The sequence below is a fragment of the Aristolochia californica genome, unplaced genomic scaffold (assembly GCF_029961685.1).
Source record: "Aristolochia californica isolate CCGP_79_NKW_82.1479 unplaced genomic scaffold, dmAriCali1.0.hap1 SCAF_9, whole genome shotgun sequence".
Classification (NCBI taxonomy): Eukaryota; Viridiplantae; Streptophyta; class Magnoliopsida; order Piperales; family Aristolochiaceae; genus Aristolochia; species Aristolochia californica.
This window is the reverse complement of record NW_027182290.1, coordinates 5,290,135-5,310,628: the sequence shown is the minus strand read 5'-3', so window position 1 is coordinate 5,310,628 and position 20,494 is coordinate 5,290,135. Positions and strand designations below refer to the sequence as shown.

The following is a 20,494-nucleotide window of genomic DNA, read 5'->3' as shown; positions in this document are numbered from 1 at the left end:
TCATATCATTAATCAATACCAATCTTATATTTTCAAATTCACCGTCACATTGAACTGTATTTATTGGAGCCTTTATTTTCACATCATGTGTGTTTTAGTAACAAACCAGTCCAATTATCTGTTAATGAACGACATAACATAGTCCATGTCCCCTATCTAGGACCATACTTTGCTCAAGAACAGTTCGGGTGGCGTAGAACAAGACTCTTCATCAACTATTACAACCACATTTTGCTCAATAGTCATCAAATAGCTACTCACCGATAGAAGGAAATTTGTAAACTGAGATGGAAATATAATCAGATCAGAGGTATCCTGCATCCAATTTTTATACAATTTGGGCTACGGGTAATATCCATAAAAATTTCGAAAATCACACGACCAATGCACTTGCGATTGCGATTGACAACAAATCCAAACAAGGAATTAAGTTTCACAAGGTCTTGACTGTGGAGGCAGGATGATCAATAATACAAGCCACCTGACACCAAAACCGCACTGTGACCACCAACCCAAAGTTGAACAGGATTTTAGAGAACAAGTAGAGCAGCAGGACACCCTTCAATGATTAACTCATTGCTCATAAAAATTTCATGGCTGCAATCCATTGAAGAAATTACAAGTAGTTCAATACCAGAGCCCATCATTTCAGGCTAGGACCGTCTGTTGTTGTAAGGGGAAGCAGAACCAGAACCCGGCAGCAATCTCTTGACAAAAGGATGGTCTAACAGCTGGGAAGCAGTAGGCCTTTCATCCAGCTTAACTCTTAAGCATTGCTGAATAAAGTCTCGAGCATCCTTTGAAAGGGAATTAGGAATTGTAGGCGGTTCGCCCCGACCAATCTTAAATAATGCTTGCGTCTGTCATACCACAGATACTTACCAAGTTTATCATAGTGTAAAGCATTATTATTAGCAACGGAAGAAAGGCATACAACAACTTCAAACGTGGTTTAAAATAAAAAGCAAGAACATAGTCCATTTCTGAAAAATAAAAAAGAACAAACCCTAAAGCCTTGATTTCATCAAAATCATATGCCAACAATTCCCAAAACAGTAGAGTGGAAGGAAATCAAAGGTTATGTCCTTCAAAGCATAGTTTATACAAAAATCAAAACCCTACAGCTCATAGAGACCATAAAGACCTTACCACCCAACTGATTGTCAGTTACCACGGCAGCTGAAAACCAACTACATATGTAAAAGTAAGAATGCCATGGTTTAGTATAAGAGACGGAGAACATGAAGCAAAATTGGTGAGGACACCAGTATACCCATTGAGCCAAGGGGACCCACCACATTGTGGTTGGGATTATCCAATTTTATAATTTATTTTATTTTATTTTAATTTTTTTTCCCTTATTTTCTGAGATTTTATTAGTTATTGATCTTATCTGTTTTGAATTTTAAACTTCACTTTTAGTTATTAATAGACTGTAATAGGACGGTGGGTGTAGTTTTTATAATGAATGAAATTTCTTGTTCCTTGCTTCCTTCCCGCTCGTTTTCTTCTCAGTTTTTCTCTTCCTCTTCTTCCAAATTTTTCTCTTCTCTGCCACTTTCCAGTAATGGATTTCATCATCTTCCATAAGGTATTTTTGATTAAAATCAATTACCCGTTCCACATAAACTTGGTATCAAAGCCAAAGACTCCATTGGTGCACAGCCTTCTGCTTCAGCAACCAGCAACTTCGATTCCGCCTTTCAATGTCTCCGCTCCAATTATGTTGCTTCAGTTCAGACGTCCCAAACAACTTCACCGAGACTACAGAGCCCAAAACTTCCATCACCGAACCTTTTCTCTTCTTCAATCGAGACATTCCTGAGTCCCCTTCGTTGCTGCCCTCAGTCCACCTTCCCCGCTATCGTTTCTAACACCGGCAGTGGCCGGCCGGCCATCTACCACCTTCTCTCAGCCGTCTACACAAAGCCAACGTCCACCATCAGCTCGTAATCTCTCTTTTCCTCCCATTTCTCCTCCTTCCAACACTGGCCTTCAGAACACCCGTTGACAATCCATCCTCCGCCAGTCCAACCGATCGTTGGTGATACTAAAGCCCAGTTTGACGTCCTCCAGCCTTCGTTGAACCACAAATCTTAGCTTAGCCGTCATCAAAGCCTCCCTGTTGCCTCAGAACATGCCAAACATTGCCGTCATCCAGCAGACCCATCATCACTGCAGTCCATCCCTGCCGGTCACCTGTGCCCCGCCGTCACCCCTCGCTGGCACTAAAGCCGAACTATTCCTTTGTTTCACAAAGCACGGTTGGCAAGACCCAATTCCAAGGGAAAAATAAACCCCCCCTCACGATGCCTCTTAATCGCCCGCACACGTGTGAACCTCACACGTGAGAAAAATAATAATAATTAGAAAAAATCAACCCCTCTCCCTCTCCAGTCTCTATCTCTCTTCTATGGTCTTCTGTATTCTCTCTCCCCATTCGTCCCCTAAACCTAAAATCTTTCCCCTTGTCTCTTCTCTTATTCTACCCTGAAATGGCTTACTTCCTTCCCAACCTTATTAATCCTTCTCAATCTTCCTCCATCTCTACCCTTCTCGATTCTTCTTTCCCTCTCTACATCACTAGATTCACATTCAATTTTGCATCATTGGTTGAAGAAAATAGAACCTCCCTAGAGGACTCTATGGCCCTACAATCTGGCCTCAAATAATACCTTGGAACCCCGATTTGTCATTATCCGCGTCATAAGGAAATAAACTCAACCCACGGTCTAATTATCCCACCCCGGGAGAATTAGTGGTTCCCCAGTATACCCATTAAGCCAAGGGGACCCACCAAATTGTGGTTTCCCCATATCTCTTTGTTTCCCCTCCCTTCCTTCTTGTCCTCCTCCTTCTCAAGTCTTCTTCTTTCTTCTCTCCCTTTCTCTTTCTAATTCCAGCAATAAAGCCAGCTAAACGACAATTAGACACGATAATTAAAATCACCATAATCGTCATGCATAAAACATCAATCAGCCCATAGACATCTTCAGGTGCTTATGAAAGAAACTTAATAGTTGAACACAAGACCGTAAATAGTAGTCATACTGTTTCTGTAACAGTAGTCCTTGTTCTTTCCTCTCACTTTCTTTTCTAATCCCTAAAACCTTAAAGTCGTACAGGGACTTCAATCCAACGTCCTCTCCACCTGAATTTGTTCCCCCATTTACCATATCTTGTTCCTTTTTCGCTCTTTAGTCAGCCACACACCACAGAAAAAAAAGTCTAATTTTTGTTTTCAAGAGTAACATCAAGAAAAAAGAAAATACTGTATTTTAGAATATTTACATAGCAACAAATAACAATACTTTTATGCATAAAAGGATTACTTACACAAGAAAATCAGCAGCTGTTACTTTAGTAAAACATGGGATTAAAAAGATTGACTAAATATAGCCCTCAAGTTTGGTAGTGTTAGAGTTGGGTCCACGTCCAATTCCATAACGAAATGAAAAGTTAAGGCTTTTTCCCAACTAGTAACCACAAGAATTTCATAAACCTCAACTTAAGTGGGATTATGCCTACTAACACTCCCTCATGCTTAGATCTAAACAAATGGAAAATAGGTTTGAAACATGGACAATCTAAATGGGGTACAAAACAACCATGCTCTAATACTATGTTAAGTCGGTCCATATCCATCCCAAAATATTAGTGTCTGTTTCAACTTATACCCATACAAATTTTCTAAACTTTAACCATGTGGAATAATTCCCACTAAGAAGTAGATCAGCATATCCTGCATTGCAATCACTCCTTGACACGCAAGAAAAATTAAATTACAAGAGAGGAAGAATAAAAAATTTGATGAGTTCCATGATAAACTCCTTAAAATGGTTCATAGGAAGAATGGTTGATAGAGATACAAAATATTTCAGTTAACAACATTAAAAATACAAAAGACATTGAAAATTTTCCAAAATGTCATAACAAAAACATAAGATAAGGTAGAAATGTATGTAACAAAATGCAGCAGAAATATATTTACATTAATCAGTACATCTATCTGCTATTGTCATGTTTAGCTACATAGCAGCCGGTTAAAATTTCATAGCCCAACATTTTAAACATTGACCACGACCGAGGTACAAAATCATTGAAGAACAGATTGATAGAAATGCTAAGAAAGCAGAGAGAACCCATAACCCAAATCAAAAGATTTTATTTGTTTGCCAAAAATGAGATGCAAGTACATTGCAGATAATACAATCCAAACTCCAGAGTAAGTTGCTGAGTTCATGGAACTTTTACCGATGATACATACCACATTGCAAGAGGAGGCATATAAAAGACAAGAGAGAAGAGGAAAGAAGACAAAAAGAAGAAATGAAAAGGGAAAGAAACTGAAAGAGAAATAATACCCAATAAGAAAAACTGCAAGTAGCAATCAACAAGAACATAAGAGAGCATAGCATAATCTCCATTTATACTCACCCATTCCAAATTGGAGTAAGGAAGCTGACGAGTTAGCATCTCCAAAACAGTGCAACCAAGGCTCCAAATATCAGCCGAAAGTCCATAGCCCTTCCGAGGATTAACAACCTTCAAATCAAAAATAATATTTTTTATCAAATAAAAAACATTTTCTATAACAATGAGAAATAGATTTCATCAAGAGAACTCCCTCAGGAGATAAAAAATAAAGAATGAGAATACATTTGTCATGCTAAAAGAGAAGGGTACTGGAGCAAATAATGTTAACTGGGAGGCAGAACCGTCCAATTAATAGTTCAAAGCCAGAATAGGTCCAATCAGCATTCACAGCAAGGAGTTTTCAAATTAATAGCATTATTAGATGCAATTTTGACTTCAGAGGGAAAAATTACTCTTTCAAATAATATAACAGCTCCAACTGGGGGTTGAAGACACAGTGGCTAACAAAATATGTTTCACAGAAAAAATGTCCATATTTTTTTAAAGAAGTACCACATGCTTATCCCATCTGAAGATAACAAGAAGGGGAGAGAGCGAGAAAGAGAGTGAGAGAGGTAACCTCAGGAGCCATCCAAAATGCACTGCCTTTGCTAGATTTGTGTGCACTTAATTTGCTTGTCTGGAATGGTAAGAAATAATAAACATTTAAAAAGGCATCGACTGATATAAACATACTTAACAGTCACTGAAGACAACATGGAATTGAACTGAACTTTACCTGCTTTGCCAACCCAAAATCTGCAAGCTTTACAGATCCAGAAGCATCCACCAATATATTTGCACATTTGATATCTCTATAAGACCAGAAAGCATATTATTTTTAACTCAATATACAATCAATACGACAGGATATAATAACAGAAAAATAATTGAAGTCAAATAAGTGTCAGAACCAAATAGACAGAGAAATCTTCCAGTAAAATGCTTCAGAGCATATGTTGATTCATTTGGACATCTTAGATTATCTACGAAAAGTCATTTTCAAACATTGAGAAAGCAGTCAAAGCATCATAAAAACGTTCAATTAATGTTTCCCAGCAATTATACACGCCCAAGATGCAATTATTGATTTTGGTCAAGCACTTTGAACATCCAAGAAATCAATTCCCATAAAATGTAATTATTAGATGTGCAAGGGTCAAGCTTCATAAGGTGACTTGGTTGGTCACTTTGGGAAGGAATATGCCCACTTAACATAGTATCAGAACAGGTTCAATAGGCCTCCATCAGAGCTAAGCTTCCACCCAAATCCACATATTCGGAGCCATGAAGAAGGCCATCATTATTTATAAACTGCTCCAAAACCTAGTATAATAACTCAGGTCAGGCCTCTCTATCCATACTTAATCTTTTAATTTGGATACATTTCTTCATCTTATCAAGGCCAATTCTGTCAGTCTGTTTTGTGCTTCAACTGTGTAACACATATCTCAGCGTCACTTGTCTGTCTGTATTATGTTGGCCTTGGACATTACAGGTGGTGTTAGTGCAAGTAAGAGTCCCAGATTTTTTATGGTATAAGATCCTGCTGAGTAATAAACCTCCTATGGTGGCAAGTCATTGTGGGATGGAATCAAGCTTAACAGTAGTTTGCACAGAGGTTTCCCACTTCGGGATTCCATTAAGATATAAGCAAACACACACAAAAAAAAAAAACAAAAGGGAAAAGAAAACCCAAGAGGATCTTGTCATGCCCTCTGCTGAACATGCTGCTAGTAGCTTATGCATTCCAGATAATAGGTGTGTCACTACAAAATGGATAAGAAAGATGATAAAATCCTGCAGGAAGCCTCTTAAAATTCTTTCCTGAGAATGAAAGAATAAAAAAACCCAACTTACCCTACCCGCAAAAGCAAATTAGTATCCAAAAACATGTAAGAAGAACACACATGTCAATTAGGAGAGACACTGAGACTAGACTACCCACTCTTTTTTTTTTTTTTTTTTGATAAAGATGTATTGTATTAACAAGCAAAAATTTACAAAGAAAGAGGGAGCAAATCCCTAACAACAAGATGTTGGAGGGATGCTCCCTGCTTGGCAAACACATCTGCTGCCGAATTTGCAGATCTCGGAATGTGAGACCAAATACAAGAAAATAATAGACTACCCACTCTAAACCTTATAACTAAGTCTTGCCTCCTTTCACTCTTCCTCGAAGTAGGAAAGGAGTATGGACTTAAGTCCATATAAGCTTAGAACACCTAATTTTCATTTCTACCATCAAATTTGAACTGAATGACTTAAAATTTTATTTTTCTTGTTCTATATTAATTTAATATAACCGTCACTTCTCTAACCCGTGCTGCCAAAGACAAAGGCCAGCTGCTTCCCACCTCGCCCCATCAGGAATATGATATCCCTTACTGCAGTTTGCGGATGAAACAATCTTTTTTGGGGTTGACACACTGGATGAAGTTTATAAACTCAAAGCCCTTCTTGGGCATACACACAACCAGAAGCATGAATATGGTCCTCCTTCTGAAATGGTTCTGACTCTTTAACTCCAATCCAAACACTATCTAGAGACCGATGGTAGGTAGCAAACTGATTGTGGATTGCCCTGCCCGTGGTGGATTCTTGGCGGAAGAAGAAATCGACTCTCCCCTCTTTGGCACTCCTACTTTCCCCTGCTCCACCAATGGGTGAAGGGTGTCAGATTTCATGTGGGTAATGGTGCTTCTCTTCAATTTTGGTACGACTGGTGGGAACATGTTTTTCCGAAGGGGTCTCTTTGATGGTGAATCTTGCCTCATGATCAGCCTTCTCCAACTACTCCCCAGAATAGAATCATATGGTGCTTTGAAAGCAGTGAATCATTTTCGGTCTCCCTAGCTTACCACATGCTTGGAGGTTTGGTCCACAAGCTCAGCTCCCCATACATCCACCATGGCTTGGTCTCTCTCTACTCCCCTGAAGATAAAATTTTTCTTCTAGTGCACTATAAGGGACAGCAGTCTTACGGCTGACATTCTGAGAAGAAGAGGAAACCTCCACGCCACCAGCTATGCACCTTCTGCAACTCTGATAATGAAACTATACCTCATCTTCTCCTGCATTGCCACTACGCCTAGTATGTCTGGTCCAACATCTTGAACAAAGTCAACATCAAATTCTGTCTTCCAAGTAACCTCACTGCCATGGGTCAACTCATCGTTGGAATTCTGCTTCCCAAGCTAGGAAAACTTCTTCTTTTGGCCTGCCTTGCCCACATTCCTTGGCCCATTCGGAAGGACCGAAACCAGAGACTTTTTGCACATAAATCCTGATCCACTTGCATCTCCCTCACCAGCTAGATTTCCACCTGGCTTCACACCAAGAAGGAAATCGCTTGCTTAATGGGCACATCCCTCGGTCATAATTGGCACATCCTAGCCAACCTTTCAGCCCCTACCTGCACTCCTCCCAACATTGCTTGAATGCCACTCCCTTCTCCACTCTCCTCCAGGACCTCAAGCTCTTCATTGCCCACCTCAACAGACCCCTCATCATTGAAGGTGACTCCTAGACCCTTATCAGATGGTGCTCCTCTGCGCGGAGCCACCATGGTGACATTGATTGACATATCACATGATTATGGATAATGTATCTCCTCTTTTCTGTGTTTGGACTCATGTTTATCATTCAACCAACTTGCTAGCCGACTCCTTGGCTAATCGAGGTGCCTCCCTCCAAACTCTCCTTGTCGAGAATGACCCCCCTCTAGCTTTGTTTCCCTCCTCTCTTTAAAAAATTTCTCATTTTCATAAAATATATATATATATATATATATGTATTTAGTTATTATCCTCCACATTCACATTGATGTCATTTTGAGATTTTTATCAACTTTTAGTGACAAAAATTAAGATAATGGCACTTTCTTACATACAATGAAGTAAATGGCATTCTTGTAAAAAGGAGTTGGGTGCAGCCATCAGGTCTAGCCTCCTTTCCCTCTTCCTCAAAAACAACTATTTGGTCATGCATACAAATGGCGAGTTATTGGCTTAAAAAATGGGCTAGTTGAGGTGTTTTTTAAACTATTAGCCAATGAAAACACAAGATTGCAAAAAAATGATGAGAAGTTCAAGCAAGCCAAGAATGAAGGGGGAGGAAATAGACAGCTGCAAAGTTACCTGTGTATGACATCTCGATCATGAAGATATTTCAGACCATTCAGGATCTGCCTTGTGTAGGCAGATACCTGAGAATCACGCAAATGATACTTTTGATAAAGGGATGCCAAAGAGCCCTGTGTGACTAGCTCAAGGAAGATGTAGAGTCTTGCTTCTTCCTGAAACAATTATTATTTGCACATAGACAATTTAAAATTGGTATAAAAGAATGCAATTACACAAGAAAGTATTTGTTATGAACATTACCTTGTCTGTACCTAGATACTGAACTATATTCTCATGTTCGAATTGACTTAGAAGAGCAATCTCCTGAAACAACACATGAAAATTAGGAAGCATAAAATAAAATCTCTAAGTATTAGACTAAAATAATAGTTATAGCTATTTTTTAATAACACAAATTCAAAAGAATTATCAAATAATAATAATAGTAATAATAATAAACAGGGAGACGAAAGGTCAAAGAGATAAAAGTGCAAACTTAGTCATCATTAATCAATATGCTAATATTCAATGTCCTTAAAAAAATACTAATATTCAACCAATAAAAAACAAATAAATATAAATCTGCATGCCTTTTTCCAACAAAAAAAACTAAGATAAACACAAGTAGTGGGACAGAGAGAGAGACAGATCAAGAATAAGAAGAAAAAGAAGAAAAAGAAATTTAAAAAAATATATTTGATAAAGAAGGGCAAGTTTGGTATTTCAAACCTGCTCAAGTTGAAAGATGCATTGTTGGGCCTTGCTACCTTGGTCGAGTAGAGAAACTTCTTTCACAGCAAAAAAGAACCCATCACTGCACAAGGAAATTAGCAAGAGCATAGTTAATTCCTTGTATAGTATCAACTTCTTCGATCCATAAAAAAAAAGTGTGTAATAGTTATAGACAACAAATGAGAGAAAATAATATGTCAATCTCAGCCATGGTAATTTGGTAGTTTGAGATTAGAAGAGTTCGCCAAGTGTAAACCCAGATTTTCCTAACATGTTTCCATGTTTTTAAAAGAATTATGCAGCCTATTAGGTGCTAAGCTAATATTGACTTGAAAGTACTAAATTCTTGTCAACATACTCACCTTTTGTGAAATATATGATTCAATTATAGACGAGAGGAGAAAAAAAGACATCCAGCACGAGGTATCTTCCATATAAAGCTATGTTGGATCTGATGTCCTAATATAAAAATAAAAGGTGAGTATGCTGACAAGAAGTTAGCACTGGATCTCACACATGATGATACCTCAGAGACATGTACAAATAATGATCTACAGAGATTTGGATCTTACACTGGATGATAACTCAGAGACATGTAAAAATAACGATCTACAGAGATTTTCCATATAAGATTTACATATGAAGCTAGCTTGGATCTGATGTCCTAATTTAATACCTTGGGCCCTTCTCCTTCTCTCATCACCCATATGTTTTCTCCTTCAATCTTTCATTCGTTCTCCTTTAGTTTTATATTTTTCTTTTCCAATCTCAACTTGCAGGACTTCTGTCATTTGCTACTATAACCTCTATCTCACCGAGCACAGTGCTTCAGAGTACCTCTGCAGCGCAATACAGCAGCATGGCTATTACAAAACCCAAGAAAATGTGTTTCTCTTCCAACTTCTTCCAGCCATTTCTGTCTCATTCTTACTTCGCTTCAAGCAGTGTTTCTACCTTAACCTCTATCTTTCTAGAGCACTCTTTATTATTTTCTTTTAACTTTTGGGGCTTTTATCCAAACCAAGGACAAAATTTAAGGAATCTCAAAAGAGAATATGACTTTAGGAGTTTTTTCCTAAAAGAGGAAAGAGGTAAGAGGTAACTGATGTTTAAGTTTCTTGGGCATGGAAACCATTCCAGCCTGACCTCAGAGACGTCAAAATAGTTAGAGCTAACCAGCATTTTGAAAACTTGCAAAAAACATCCTCCAGAATCCCATTGAACTCGTGCAAGAGTGTACAACATGCTCACAGTTATAAGTCTTCTTCATACTGATGTCCCAAAGCATAAGACTGCTAAACTAGCTTACATTTGCAAGATGTCAAGGATATTTTACGTTTGCCTTCACTCTCTCTAATTAGAATCGGTGAACCAAAGACACTTCTCAATATAACCACACTATGAAGAAGAGTAGAAGAACCTCAAGGACTCCTACTTAGTCAATGGGATTAATCTTCATCAGATCCAAGCCAAAGACCATAGCAAAACAGGTAACAATCATCACTCAGTTTCGGTACACAAACCTTAGGAAGAATTGTTCTTAACAGGTAGCTTAAACACTAAATGCTGGAAAAGTGAGTTCAATCTGAATAAGAACTGGGATATGGAAAACGCAATCAAGCAGTGAATAAATAAATTAAATGTTCTGAATTAACATGGACTTACTCACTGATCCCTTCGTAGACAGTCCCAAATGATCCACTCCCGAGGCACGTCCCACGAATCCACGACCTGATGGAACGCCTAAATCTCCCATTTGGCGATATAATAAACATTGCTTCTGTAGTCGTGCTAGAATCATCATCATCATCATCACCATTAGAAGTAGAAAAGGAACATGACCCCGTCAATTCAGCTGTCTCTCCCAGTCTAAGTTGCCTCCCATCATCTTCCAATCCATCAATTTCTTCATCCTCCTCACTTTCCACATCGTTTTCACCCAGCAAGGACACTACTCTATTGTCGTCTGGAGCAAAAGACCTCACTATATCCCAGGTCGAAGACATCCTATCAAGAGCCGGGAGAGACATTGCGGGCGGAGGAGCAAGAAGGGGCGGGCGAACACCCTTAATTCCGCCACCCGTGCCCAAAGAGCAGGGATTTCCTGTAAAGCCATTTTCAACCGTGCTCGGAACAGAAGCCTCCTCCGCAATCCGGACCCTGCTAGCAAATTCCACCAAAACACCGGGGTCTTCTCCTCCTACACTATCAGGCTGCTCATTTCCGTGCTCTTCCGCATCCTTCCCGGCAGCGACAGGACGATCAGGCTGGTTCAGACGCGACTTGGCCAACAACTCTGCCGACGACCTCGCTTTCCTCGCTTCCCAAGCCGCCGCCGGAATTGCAAAGTCCTCCGGGCCGGACAGCCCCAAATTCCGGCAAATCCGCTCGAACTCCCCTTCGACGCCGTCAACGCGGAAGCTCGTCTGACTGGAGTAGGGCGGCAGGTCAAGCGACCGAGTCCTCGCCGCTAAGACAGGGGAAGAATCATCGGGCGAGGGAGAGAAGGACCTAGCGTCATAATCAATATTCTTCACCGCGTTCCGCCTCTCCAGTCTCGGCTTCCGGCGCTTGTGCTTGGAGTCCATCGTACAGGACCTAATCACTCTTCAAAACCCTGGGAAGATGCATGACCAAATCTCGCAACTAACGAGAAAGCCCTATCTATGGTTAAGGAATAATACATATAACCAAAAAAGGCGTAAAGAGAGAGACCCAGGACCACAGTGACGCTTTGGCTTGGCTAGCTCCGTTTGTTTGTGAGGGGATAATTGGAAATCCAAGGCGAGTCGGCGAATAAGAGAGAGATTGTTTTCAGGGGTTCGTTGTCCTTGTGTGTGGGTTTTTTTGGAAGAAGAAGAAGAAGAAGAGAAGACGTCAGAGGTTTTTTTTTTTTTTTTCTCTTCTGGGTGTTGTCGTGTTGTGGGTAGCGAAAGGCGCCGGCTGAGCTAGACATTTGGCGCATTGTCTGGCACTGTTTACACGTTTCACAAGAGTCGACTGAGAAGAGCGACGATGGCTAGATTCATTAGTCGCTTGCGAACAGTGGTTCACAGAAGGCATATCTCTCTGGCGGCAGTCTGCCTCCCGCGTCTTTCATCGAAATGTCGTCAAACGTCAAGAAAGGTGGGTTGGACAAATCCTCACGGGAGTTTCCGACGATTAAACTGTTGGTCTTCAAGGAGGAAAGAGATTACTCGAAGGAATCTACAGTTATACTCACAGATTTCCCTGCAACGGAGTCAGATTTTTCACATCAACAAGAGTAGTTCAGGAACATACGAATCTTACTAAAATTTGAGTAAACTATCTTTTAATCTACTAAAAATTTATAAAATTGGAGTTAACAAAAAGAGAAAATAGAAAAAATATGGTGTTAATAAAAAGAGAAAATCAAAATTGTATGAATGAGGACAGGAAGACGGGCGAGCAAGAAATGATTTATCAAAAGAGCGTTGATGGGACAACACTCAGAACCACTTAAAGGTGGCGTTAGGAAACAGATTAAACAAAAAAGAAAATAGTTACCAAAAATTATTAGTGATGGGAACTTATCTTCTAAGCCTGAAACTATATTTTGTTAACTACAAGGCGATAAGTTTGATGCGAGTTTGACTTATAAATAAAGGTTGGTCTCTGATCTATGTTTTGTCAACTTTTTGTGTTCAGCTTTTTATCTCATTTTTGGTGGGCATCCAAACTATAAAAAAAACTCTTTTCTTTTCTCCCCACTTTTTGTGTTCTCTTCCGAAATTCAGTCATTAACAATCATCAAATGAAGCAATAAATAAAACTATCTTATTTGCAATAGAATCATAAAAAGTATACAAGTAATCAGATAGTATATGGTTTTATTTTGTTCAAATCATTTTTTACTTTATACCCTATGATACCTTATGATAATGGTACGATTAAAGCGATTGAATGAGTAATCAAATAAAATCGTTAGCCTTTTGAAAGTACATAATTTTCAAGTTCAACATCAAATTTGAATTGCATGATATAAAAATTATTGTATAATATATTATATATTTTTATATTTTTATATAGTACATAGTTAATCTCATATATTTTTAAAAAATTATATCTGTACACATATTTTATTTTATAATGTGATTAATTATATTTAAATATAATGATCAACCTTATGTAAGTTTTTTTTTTTTTTTATAATTTTACCTCACACACATTGATTTTTATTTATATTAACTTATAATACTATAAATCAGTTTACTGCTTGTAAAATTTTTAATTTTTAATTTTTAATATAAATATTATTATTTTTTAATATTTATTATAGTTTTTAATTTTGATCTCACATTATGGTAATTTTATGATAGTATTTATAATTTTTTAGGGGACAAGGAAAGGACATTATCAATTATGGTAGGACCCTCAAAATTTGACTCTATTTAGTCAAAACATTGTCTTGATTGATTGACTTACATCAAAGGATTTTGACTTAGACATGGTCTAAGTGACATAAATACAAAACCCAAATAAATACATAAATAAGTAATAGACCACAAGTTTGACCGAGCTTAATTGTAAAAATAATACAAAATTTATTGGCACCTAATATGAGCAAAACGTGAATAAAAGATGAGCATAATAGAGACAAAAAAATATATAAAGTGAAAATATGAGCATAATATGAATTTAAATTATCATAGCATAAAACTAAGGTGCCATATAGAAGAATACAACAAAGAGATAGAGCTTTTTATTCATATGGTGTACACCAAATTCATGGTAAGCTCTGTAATAAGATGTGTTGTCCATGCAAAATATGTGCTTATAACGTTTTCGTGCGCCAAATAAATGACCACTCATCTGTTAATGGGGGGGATGTAACCAAGTTATATCTCTTGGACATTTCATAGGGAACAACTTGATACATATGAGGAAACTTTTCTAAGGCAAAATTCTACTACTCGAATGGATCATCAAACGGGAAGTGAAGGTGGTATTATACATGGTGGTATCTATGACCTCATCCATGATGTACAACCTGAACAAATCTTTCTCAACGATAGTCAACCAAGGTTTAGTTGTCATGTTGAAGTCTCTGGACTTGGACTAAGTGGATTTGACAAATTAACTCACTTGCTCATGGACGCAAATAGGTCATTTTTTATTAGTTGTCAAACTTTTTCTAAGCTAAAGTCTCTTCTTTGTTTGTTGCATATCAAAACAACTTACAACATGAGTACTAACATTGGATAATATACTTTCTTTATAGAAAGAAGCATTTTCTCTTAGCGAGTCATTGCTTCAAAAATTACTATATGGCTAAAACTTTATTATGCAAGTTAGGATTCCATTACGAAAAGATACATGTTTGCTAAAATGATTTATCTTATTCTAGAATGAATATGAAAAAGATGACAAGTGTCCACAATGTCATGAGCTCAGGTATGAACGATCAAGCAACAAACTAAAGTTCTTTCTACATAAGGTTTTACGCTATTTTCCCTCAAATCATGACTTTAACAATTGTTTACATCAAATGATATAGCTAAAGACAAGAGGTGGCATGTCAAGGTGTTTGTGGATGAGATTGTTGGCCCAGGTGAACCACGTTGCGGGGGGAGGGGGGAAGTGGTGTAAGACTTGAAATGTGTAAGGATTAGATGAAGTAAGAAAATACAAATAAATAGACAAAAAAATGCACACCATAATTGAACAACAAATATTTTGTTGTTGATGTTCCCCTATTGGTATTCATCACCCAATAACCCATGCTTTGAGAAATTCTACTAATAATCACTATTACAAGCAAGAGATTTCAACTCTCCAACAAGCCACATATATGCTCAAATATATAATTACAACTTAATCTCCCCAAGAGATTAATCTCCTATAGATTCTAGCTCTAGCATGAGCTTTCTAACTAGATTTATCAAGGTTTTAGATGAACCTATTAGAAAATAAAAATTACAATGAAAGGTAAAACTTACACCCTTTAATTTTGGCGAGATACCCTTTTCCTGGAGAGTTTTAAGTTTCGAGCCATTGATGCACAACGGAGTAGATAGGAGCTTCAAATCTCTCTTTCTCAAAATAGAACTTAGGAAGGATTTTCAAATGATTGAAAATAAATTGAAGTAGGTATGCCAATAAAAGCTTATTAACCTTTCAATGGGAGGTTTGACAGGGTATTTATAAGTTTCCCAAGTCAAACTAGCCATTTTTTCCCATTTGCACAAAGTTGATTTTACATTGATCAATCAATGTAAAGTAGTTTATCAATGAATCGTCTGTAACGACTACATTTCTGTCAGAATGTGACTTAGGGGACAGATTCCAGTGTTAGTGACCCCAAATGAAAAATATGATATAAAGAAGAGAATAAGTAACCTTTTATAATATACTTAAATAGAACATATACCTAAATATATAATTAACCCAAATAAACGTAGTTACTACATTTATAAGTGATTTAACGTGTAGTATTAAAATATATTAATATCCTAATTAATGAAAAACTATATTATATTACTTAATGATTATAATTTATTATCAATTAAAACAATAATTACGTGTGACTAGAATAAATTATACAAAATTAATAAAAAAATTAAAAAATAACATAAGAGAATATAATAAATAAACCTAATGGTTTAATTAATTATAGTAATTGGATAATTAAACCAATTAATGATTACAATTTATTATAAATTAATATACTAATTACGTGTGACAAGAATAAATTATTTAAAATAAATAAAAAATTTAAAAATAACATAAGTGAGTATAATAAATAAATAAATTGTTTGTAATAACATAAGATATAGTTGAAAATTAAAACTCACTGTTTTAATACAAAATAAAAAATACGTAATAAATAAATAAATATATTAATTTATCGATAACATAATATATATTTTACATATTATTAATTAATAATATATTCACACAAAATGAAAAAATAATGGTTTAATTAATGGGATAATTAAACCAATTAATTATTTTTTATTAATAATTAATAAAATATTAACACAAAATGTAAAACCATTTGTTTAATTAATTATAGGAATTGGATAATTAAACCACATAATGATTACAGTTTATTATAAATTAATATATTAATAACGTGTGACTAGAATAAATTATTTGCATGTGAAAAAAGGTATAATATAACAAAAACAAATATAATTAACGTAAATTATTTTTAACAACGAGTTCGTGCATTTAACATCATCAACTTACTAGTTTAGTACATACGAACAACAACATACATGTTCAAAAACAATAAAATACAACCACTAATAATCACTCCACATGCTAGTCGCTATGGCATCTCGAAATTGTACAGCTCTATTCGATTCTTGAGCCGTTCAACAATTTTTTTATGAGTTGAGTCTTCATTGAACCTATTGATACAGTCAAAATACACTTCATGCTTCCAAACCCTATTGGGCATCCTATTCCCCATATTGACTTGCTCAACCAAGAGATCGAGCATTTTGTTGTCATCATCGAAGGTTCAAATGTCATATGATCGAGGAATTTGTTGTCTTCTTTCAGCCATTTATAATCTAAGTCAAAGATGGTTGATGTGAAATTTAATTACATTGGCTTTTATACCTAGCAAGCGTACGAATAGTTCATGAAATCTAGCAGGAAGCGAGGGTCATATCCACAAGGAGGACTAAATTTTTTGTATTCTTCAGTCAACTAGCTTAACCAAATATGATGAATTAATCTGAACTAAATACTGATTATATCCTAAATTATCAAACAATGATCTAATTAACTACTTGCACAACAGGAAACGTCAACTCTAGATTTTATCGTGATTCGTGCCTCTCTCGAGTGCCACGTAACCACGAATCCAGATTCTCAATCCTTGCGTCTAACCCCTCTCGGGCGGCTAGAGTTAAGGACAAAGATCGGATTATAATACCATAATCCAACCTAAATTATAATCCTACCCTAACTAACTAATTACTCAAAACAATTCAGAAAATAAATATTTGATAAACATCAATTCGAATCAAATTTAATAAACATTCAAACCTAAGTTCAAACTATAAGAAACTAATTAAATTAAAAAATGACAGATTACTCCTCTTTTTCTTCCTCTCGCTCAGGCAGCAATTCCGTTCTCACGGTTGTTGCAATTTCTACAAATTAAGAGCTTCGGGTTGCAGGAGCGAGTGGTCGGAAGTGGAGGCGACGCCGACGAAGAGGAATCGAAATCGGCGCTAGAGGAGGTGGTGCGGCAGAAGACAGGATGGAAGCGAAGTCCTCTGACCGACTCTCTCGAGTCTCGGTCGGAGTCGGACTAGGCTCGGGAAGTGGTTGAAAATGCGTAATCGACGTCGGAGGATGGTCAGAATGCGGAATCGACGCTGGAGGAGCTCTCTCAGGTCACCTCTCGGCCTGGCGAGCAGAAAATGGTAGTGTCGAACTCGCCTCGATGAAGACTCTCTCGAGCTCTCCTCGGGTCTGTTCTTGGTTGTCGGACGGCGGTGGACGATGGTGGCATGCGGCGAACGACGACTGGAAGGAGCCCTCTTGGGTCTTTTCTTCTTTCGGTCGATGACTACTTTCTCACTCTCCCGAGCTCTCTTCCCCCCTTTCTCAAATCGATTTTGCCCTAAAAATACCTCTCCCTTTCACTAATGACATTTCTGCAAATATCTCCTTCTCCACACAAAATTCTCCTGAAATTCCATAATTGAATCCATAAAAATCATTTTAGGAAGAAATAAACCCTAAAACCAATTAAATATAATTTAGGAGAGAAAAATATGCAATATAAACAGTGATTAATGCCAAATTTAATAAATGCACGTTTCATTTGAAAACCGATAAATAACCACCTATAACACAATTATAAGGGCTATTCTATTATAATTAACCTAGTTCTCATGTCAGAATCTAGCATCTATCACACCCCCAAACCTAAATCTTTGCTAGTCCCTAGCAAAACAATAATAGAACCAAAATTAAGCCTAGGAAAACAAAATGCCACTTTCGTAGGGAACACGATTGAATTTAGCTATGCAAAAAGCTGTTAAACCCCTACTTTATGGTAGTGGACGAGTTGTGTCTCGTGAGGGTTTGCATGGAATTTACCCACAAAATTCATCTAAATCAACAATATAAAAGGAAAACTGAAGAAAATCTACTCCTCATTAGCATATGACTAACACTTAGTATCGTAAAATGTCTGAAAATCATTTAAAACCCTGCTCAATTTGAAAACCTGTGTAAAAAATAACACATTATCAATCCAAATACACTCACGGGTACTCCACCTGAACCAGTGTGACCCATAAACAATTACTTCAACAGAACAAAGAAGCAACAAATAACAATAAAATCCTGGTCATATCACAATTAAGAGAAAATAGTAGAGTAAACCTGTTGTCTAACAATCTCACAAAAGAACTATACATATTTTATCTTGACCTGCAACTTCTTTCAACTTACAATTCATCATCAAAGTTAAGGAAACTCATTGCTTCCATATTTAAACCCATTTTTCGCTATTATCAGCATAATAATTTTTTTTTACTGAATACTTTTGGTATTACCACCATTTTGTATTCGTCCTCACTGCACGTGCACTTATTTTTTAAGTAATCAACTGTTCCGATGCATGTCCCTGGGTTTGCCCAGGCTGTTTATGAGGTTATCTGTCTTTTGCAAGAAAGAGCATTTCCGTTTGCATTCATACATTACAACAAAGAATTTCACTGAAATATAAAAACGAATAAGATCAAATAGGCATACAAGACTATTTAGACTAACATACATCAACACTAGATTTACATGTTCTCTTTTGCAACTAAGTTCCAAGTCTAATGCAATAGTAAGTTATCCCACTAAATTCTCATGGATCACAACAAATGATATCAGATTTCTAATATGCATATTCTACTCAGTTTTCCACATACTAAGAACCACATTTGGGCAACTTATTTTAACTCTGCTAAAGTTAACCACATACTAAGAGGAGTAATTTGAAAACCACAAACAAAAATCAAAAGAAAATCATTGTCTTACCCCCCCTCCCTGCCCGAACCTAAACCTGACATTGTCCTCAATGGGGAAAAGTTAAAACACCAAACAAACCAACTAACAATCACTAAAATATCTGATTATACTCGAGTTGACTCACAACTTAGCTGGTTATACTCCAGTAGAGTAAGGGTTAAGCTCCCTCAGGCTCCTAAATCCATAGGTGGGACCATATGTGTTTGGTCATCAACAATAATACCGAAGAGTCAATAAAGACCCTTAGGAATGATACATAGTCTCCCTCGAAGAAGGTTTACTCGTATCAGTCGTATCCGTAGGTAATCATCTGTAGATGAAACCGCTATCCCACATCACACTTTAAAGAAATCTCTGTGTGACTGGCCACTGAAGGCAGCAGGAATCACGTGTTGAACACAAGTCCTTGAGTTACTTACCATAAGGTTTTCATTCAATACTTCATGTTTGAACTGGTCAATCCCAGAACGGTTGTTTGAGTATAGACCTCTCATACTAGGGACCAAAAGTCTGGTCATCGACTATCGGAACCATTTACGCTCTCAGCCGACAAGAGAGTACCCCAAGTTCATGACGGGGCCGGCATCGCCGAGGGACCTCCAATCAATCAAGACCAGAGTACACCAAAGGTTATCCCAATAAGAATGAATAAACCAAAAATAAAATTTGTAATGTACAAAGGGATAGAAATGTGGGGATTGCCCACAATGTGCTAAGTTTATAGTCGTAAGCAAGACTCTGACGCAGTCAAGATGAATGGACATGTTCCTCCAAGAAAATCACCATCACCTCCTCCGATGTGGGGACATTCTCAAGATACGGTTTGAGCCTTTGACTGTTAACTTTGAAGACCGACCCGTCTCCGTGATTGCGGATATCAACAGCGCCATGAGGAAACACCTGTGTAACCTCAAATGGACCCGACCACCTGGATCTCAGTTTCCTTGGAAACAAATGCAATCGTGAGTTATAAAGTAAAACATTCTGCCCAATAGTAAAAGACTTGCGAAAAATAGATTTATCATGTAAAATCTTTGTTCGCTCCTTTTATAGTTTGGCATTCTCATAAGCATCATGACGTATCTCCTCCAACTCATTCAATTGCAGTTTCCTTTCCTCACCCGCTTGAGCCAAATCAAAATTCAAAGCCTTAATGGCCCAGTAAGCTTTATGCTCAAGCCCAACAGGTAGATGACATACTTTGCCAAACA

The 20,494-nt window shown here is 37.1% G+C and overlaps 1 protein-coding gene across 1 annotated transcript; it reads right to left on the bottom strand.

The window, feature by feature from the left end:
• Positions 1-257: 257 nt before the first annotated feature.
• On the bottom strand, positions 258-12,305 carry LOC137941559 (mitogen-activated protein kinase kinase kinase 1-like). The gene is made up of 8 exons (XM_068787018.1): positions 10,938-12,305; positions 9,270-9,354; positions 8,802-8,864; positions 8,556-8,713; positions 5,156-5,231; positions 4,997-5,056; positions 4,438-4,545; positions 258-860 (listed from the first exon to the last, which is right to left on the bottom strand). The coding sequence occupies exons 1-8, from the start codon at positions 11,858-11,860 to the stop codon at positions 654-656; spliced, it is 1,680 nt and encodes a 559-aa protein (XP_068643119.1). The 5' UTR covers positions 11,861-12,305; the 3' UTR covers positions 258-653.
• Positions 12,306-20,494: the final 8,189 nt, after the last annotated feature.

Bases quoted from the DNA above. Each gene is read 5' to 3' on its own strand.
- LOC137941559 (XM_068787018.1), bottom strand. From the start codon at position 11,860: ATGGACTCCAAGCACAAGCGCCGGAAGCCGAGACTGGAGAGGCGGAAC. The intron at 5,057-5,155 runs GTAAAGTTCAGT...TTACCATTCCAG, and splicing joins ATTTTGGGTTGGCAAAGCAG to ACAAGCAAATTAAGTGCACA. The intron at 4,546-4,996 runs GTTACCTCTCTC...TTTGATTTGAAG, and splicing joins CATTTTGGATGGCTCCTGAG to GTTGTTAATCCTCGGAAGGG.